Genomic DNA, 6,000 nt, shown 5'->3' with positions numbered 1-6,000 from the left:
AATGCACAGATGCACATACATGAAGACATGCAAAGACACACACGTGCACACTCATAATGATACTCTCTACTCCATCTTCCCATGCTGGATTAAAATCCTTTCAGTTCTCATCTCTGCCCCAAACCAAGCCCCAGTAACTCAGAGCTTTTATCCATATCCCAAACGTTTTAACACGGATGTGACTCACTTCTCTCTCTTTTATACTCTACCTGTGAATCTGGGAGAAGAGAAGGAAAATAGACTAAAGAAACAGAGAAAGCAAGTGAAAGAGAGAGAAAGAGAGAGAGATGGAAAGAGAGAGAGCGAGATGGAGGGGGAAAAGAGACTAAGGGAGTGATAGAGATAGCAAAATACAGAGAGAGAGCTTGAGAAAAATGAAAGAATGAGAGAGAAAGCAGAGGGACTGAAATATTAATCAGTCTCTCATCCCTTCATCCAGTGTCTCAGTAGCAGCCATGCAGGTCCAGGAGGAACTTATGACAGACAGACCATAGGAGACTGATCGCTGGCTAGGTTCAAGGCTTATGTTGAAAGGGGCAGTGCTGCCAAAAAACTTGATTTTCCTTTTCTTTTAAATGATGTTTACACACTATGAGGTTGAAACAACACTCTGAAATTGTGAAAATTATGATAATAACCTTTGTGTGTAAGAGCTGTTTGAATAAAAAGTCTGGAATTTCAGCCTGTTTCTGGTGGGATGGGAGTTTTTGGCCCAGATCATGACATCACAATCTGATCTCGTTATTCTGACCAATGACCAGTCATCATTTATTTGCAAATGTACCCTCCTCTAGAGTCTAAAAGACCTATCTACCAATCTGGGCTTTGTATGTAAATATACTGTACTTCAATTTGTATCAACACGCCCAAACAATCAGACTGAGCATTTCAATGCAAAAACGAGGCTCAGGGAAATAAATTATTAAACATATCTTTTGAGTTATTTTCATGAAAGAAGCACACTCAGTAAAAAGCCTGCATATGTTCATCCCAAATGGCACTATATTCCCTATATAGTGCATTATTTTTAACCAGGCCCCAAAGGGCTCTGGCCAAAAGTAGTGTACTAGGCCTAGGGAATAGGGTGCCATTTGGGACGAATGTTCAAGGTCTATAGGGACCGTGTTTTATAGACCATGATAAACAAATGCAATATCCTTGATTCCCCTCTGATGTCATTTTTCAGAATAGTATTTGATTTTCTTAACACGAATGTCATGACTCTCTAACGCAAGGTACCTTTATCTTATCGAGGCAGACAGTTGTACATACTGGTATAAAATTAAAAGCCCAGTTATTGGCACTTTTGCAATCAACATCCATTTTAAGAAGAATTGTAGCTATCTATGTTGTAAAATGGATTAAGAAAGCCTTAGTGCCAATTGAATTGCTTTTGTGTGGTGTCACACATGACCAGGTGTAATGATTGTTTAGAATAGATAAACCTGAAAGTGAAAGTGATGGTTCAATATAACTTTTCTTGTGCTTTAAACGCGTAAATCTTTGCATGATGATGTCTGTTCTAAGATAACCTTTAATCTTCAGAATAAAAGTTGACACTCCGTTTCACATATATCCACTCATATGGAATTAAGGACTTTATTGAGCAATAAAAAATATACAACAGGAAAAATATTTTCCTTTTTCCGAAATCCTTAACATTGTTCCACCCCAAAATCAATCCATCCGCATATTAGACCCATGTTCCAAATGGAAAACTGAAAAAAGGGGCAGTCTGCAATTCAACAGTAAAAGTAGATCAGCTGGAACGAGTTCAAAAGCATTTCTATTTTATCGTTTTGAAACAAGTCGAGGAGGAGGACTGAGAGAGAGAAAGGTTTTGGTTTTACAGACAGTGTGACCGACGTTGACAGGCTAGGTCGCCACGGTCACCGCAACTGCCACATCTGACTCTGCTACATCCGTATCCTCCACGTAGAGTTCTGCCAGTTTCTGAAACTCAGGCCCCCAGTCATCCAGGTAGTTATAATCCTGTTCTGAGTGTGTTCCCGGGGAGTCCAGAGAGCTGATGGAACCTGTCGGAGACATTTGACCCTCGTATGCGTAGGTCTGGAGGGAGTCATATGGAGGACCGCTAGTGTCCATGTCTGCCTCCACCAGTCTTTGTTTAATAAACTCCTGCACATCCACCTGGTTCAGCTCCGGGGGACTGTGGCAGCCTCGGTTTTGCCCGCGTTGTCGGGCCGCCTCCGGCCGGATGTCCCGTCTGAACTTTAGCTCCTCAGCGGCGGCGGGGTTCCGTAGGGTGATGATGTCGAAGGCCTCAGTGTCCTCCTCGCCACCCCCCTCATCGTCGTATGTTACCACATTCTCGCGGACGTCCTCCTCGGAGATGACGAGGGGCTCCTTCTTGCTCCGCCGCAGGGTGATGAACAGAACCACGATCGCTGGAGGAAGACAAGGAGAGACGTCGTCTCAACATCAATAGTAATAGAGACAACGCCAACAACAAAGCGGTAAAGAGAACTCTGATTGCTGCAGAAGAAAGTGACAAGCAAAAACACCACGCCAACAACAACAGTAATGGAAACAACAACAGTAATGGAAACAACCACAAAATGGTTGGCTTCACAACACCACATCTTATCAGTAGAGGTTCACTACAATATCCAAGTCTGATGGCAATGCTAATGCCACGCTCTGCATGCGGTGTCACTATGTTGGTTATTAATTCAGAATAAATGAACATGTTATGGGTCGTAAACAGTTACAAAAATTAAAGCTTTGTTGCTCAAATTGCATCCTGCTCAAATTGCATCCTACTCCCTATATAGTGCAGTACTTTTAACCAGGGCCAATAGGGCTCTGGTCAAAAGTTGGGCACTATAAAGGGAATAGGGTGGCATTTTGGATTCAGATACTTACTGTATAGTTAAAGTACCTCAGTCAATATCATAAAATGGAGTGGAGATGGTGTTGTTGTTATTCTATTTTGGCTGAGCGTTCCTGTTAAATCTGTTCCAGAGATGCACAGTCTATAATGAGAAGATTCTCATAGCAGATTGCACTGAGAGCATCATTACAGCTAATACCAGTGACGGCTAATGGGTATTATTGATTTACACTCTGAAACACGCATCTAGCTCCTGTGCCCTGATGAAGAATCCGGAATGAATATGCATTATTATCAAAAATGGTGAATGTTTCAGAGCCTACTTTCCAAATGGCAGCCTTTTGACCGGGGCCCATAGAGTTCTAGTCAAATGTAGTGCACTATGTAGGGAATAAGGAATAGTGTCCTTCAAATGAACCTTGTTACCCCTATAACAGCAGTGATGTGTGTAGCTAGGCTACATCCACAACATCTCATGATGATGTGCATAATAGTGTATCTTACTCGCAAATGAAGTCGAGGAGAATACTTCATTTGCTGAAGTAGAACTGCTGTATCAGGAACTTGTACTGGAGTTAACGGGGTTATGGTTTCTGCATTAATAATGATGTTAATAAAACGGTCATTCAGTGAAATGACCAAGCAGGTGAACTCTCTCTCAATTGGCTCTATAAAACAGAGCTCTCTCTATTGACTAGAACCAATATGGCTCTGGTCAAAAGCAGTGCACTATAGTGTGAAAGAAATAGGGTGCCATTTGGGATGCAGGCACAGTATAAAATCAGTAAAATGACATCATCCTGCTGCATTGGCAGACCAATAGAGTTCTCCTTTCCATCCCTGTGAAACAGTCACGCTGAGAGCATCAAAAGGGGAAATCTTTGTCTCACAACACTATTTAACTTATCCTACAGCTGTTAATAGCTATTAACTATTTAACACCAGACACATATATGGCGGCTAGTTAGCAGCCTACCAGTGTCAATGTTTTAGGCACCCTATTTCAGGATGACACATTTTAACACATGCAAAGTGAGAGCTTTCTCATCTCTGATGAATTAGCACTGTTGTCTTTGTGTGTGTGTGTGTGTGTGTGTGTGTGTGTGTGTGGTGTTCCCCTGCTAAAAAGATTCTCACCCTGTTGTGTTTCTATAGCATCTATACATCACCCTCTCTTCCTTCCTTTTTCTGTCTTTTTACCACTCTCTTTTTCTGTCCCTCTGTCTGTCTGTCTCTCTCACGCCCGTGTTCAGGCATGAAACAGCTTTGTCTCACACTAACACTCCCTTCCCCAGCTAATCTCCATCTTCCTCGACTAGCCAAAGTAACTCGATAAGCCTTCTCTCTCTATCACTCTCCCTGTCACTTTCTCTGTCCCTCCCTCCATCAATCTCTCTCCTGCTGATGATTAGTCATGCAGGTGCAGTCTCTCGCTCATGCATTCACTCCAAACAGCGATGATGGCCTTTAGTTGCTGTGAGCCTCAGACTCTGGCAATGCCGTGCTGAGACTGCTGATATGAATATGCATCACCTTCACGCACCGATGTCCACGGACAATCAAGGGAGAAGGGGTGAGTGGGAGATGGAAGATTCTGTTAATTATACACGCTCTCTCCCCTGTCCTACTGCTGTTCTGTTTGGTAGAGAGACTCTGTTGGTATTTGGCAGTGGTGGTAATGTTGTAACCCTTTTGCTAAAAAGGAAAAGTTGTTAGCTGTTTTCTGTGGGAACTTTGATGAATTATATTTGATATCTTATTATGAAGCATTTACTATACAACACATTCATTTAAAGCTGGAATCCATAAATGGGAATTTTTTCATTAGTCCGGTGTTGATACAGTCGTTGATACATGTTTTGCATGTCACCAGTCAAGTTTGGAAGATATTTGACTTTCAGTTCCCCTTTAATGGTGAAATGTCCACCTCCTTTACAATAATCCACAACAAAGAAGTTACTGCCCTTCATTTTATTTTTACTCTTACATCATTGCACACGCAAACAGCACAATATGAACTGCACATTTTCTCACCACGTTGGCCAGCGCTTCTCACCTCCCTTTAGTTTACAAAACAAAAACAATAGCAACATCTGTGGGAAGGAGAGTGGCGCTGTTTTCCCTACTGCGGATTCTATCTTTAACTTAAATAGTGTGTTTAGTGTGTCCTAAAGTAGTAAATACAGAGCAGCGAAACATTTATGGATTGTTTTAACACAGCTCTATCCCTCTTTATACAACCTTCTCTCAAGTCTCCTTGTCCTTACCTTTACCTTCTTCTATTCTCCTCTCAGTCCATCTTTCTTCACACATCCATCTACCCATCTGTCCCAAATCTCACTCACTCTCTGTTCTCTACGTCTCCATCATCCTGACCTTCTCCCTGTCCTCTCTCATTCTACAACCCACCTGTGTCCTTCCTCACCCCTCCATTCATCCCTTTTAAAGTATCCACCCCCTCCTGCTGCTCTCCTCCCTACTCTTCACCATGCCTCTAGGCATTCTAACGCCCATACCCTCCACCACCATGCCCCTCAGACAAGATGACCCCCAGGTGTTCCACTACGGAAGGCATGATGCCCCCAAGGCATGCACCCATCCTCACCAATATGCCCCTTAGGTGTGATGCCAACCAGGCGGCCCATACCCTCCACCATGCCCCTAGACTTGCTGTTACCCAGGCTCGGACCCAGTCAACACCTACCCAGCAGGATGACGATGCACAGCAGGATGGCGATCAGGGCCCCCGTGCTGAGGCCTGCCGAGGAGAGGAGTCCCCTCTCATCCTGGCACGTCTGCACCCTCCCGTTGCGCTGGCACGGGCACACCCGCAGGGTCAGTGTGCTAGTGCCACTCAGCGCTGGCTCCCCACCGTCCCACACCACTATGGGGAGCTCGTATAGCTCCTGGACGAGCCGACTGAACTGCCTCCGCCGTGTGATGATGCTCACTGTGTTGTCTGAAAATGGAGAGAGAGAGAGAGAGAGAACGAAAGAGAATGCATTCATTAGCGCAAATTAGCCATGTTGGCGGAGAGCAGAGGACACATTCAGGAATAGTAGCTTCCCAGGCCACACTTCCCATTAGGGGGGATTCTGTCTAGAGCGCTCCACTCGAACCCGCTCCCACAGATGGGTTTTTAATGG

The 6,000-nt window shown here is 44.0% G+C and overlaps 1 protein-coding gene across 2 annotated transcripts in view; it reads right to left on the bottom strand.

The window, feature by feature from the left end:
* Positions 1 to 1,564: 1,564 nt before the first annotated feature.
* The window catches only part of LOC110490018 (cadherin-18), a 404,998-nt gene continuing 400,562 nt past the window's right edge, over positions 1,565 to 6,000 (bottom strand). For both annotated transcript variants that reach the window (XM_021563094.3, XM_021563095.3), the window contains 2 exons: positions 5,559 to 5,813; positions 1,565 to 2,408 (listed from right to left, as the gene is read on the bottom strand). In XM_021563094.3, coding sequence (XP_021418769.3) covers positions 1,876 to 2,408; positions 5,559 to 5,813 — 788 coding nt within the window. In that variant the 3' untranslated portion in view covers positions 1,565 to 1,875. The remainder of the gene's footprint in view (positions 2,409 to 5,558; positions 5,814 to 6,000) is intronic.

The sequence above is a fragment of the Oncorhynchus mykiss genome, chromosome 15 (genome assembly GCF_057628025.1).
Source record: "Oncorhynchus mykiss isolate SJ-2025 chromosome 15, ASM5762802v1, whole genome shotgun sequence".
Classification (NCBI taxonomy): Eukaryota; Metazoa; Chordata; class Actinopteri; order Salmoniformes; family Salmonidae; genus Oncorhynchus; species Oncorhynchus mykiss.
The sequence above is the reverse complement of the archived record's forward strand: the minus strand, read 5'-3'. Positions and strand labels throughout refer to the sequence as shown.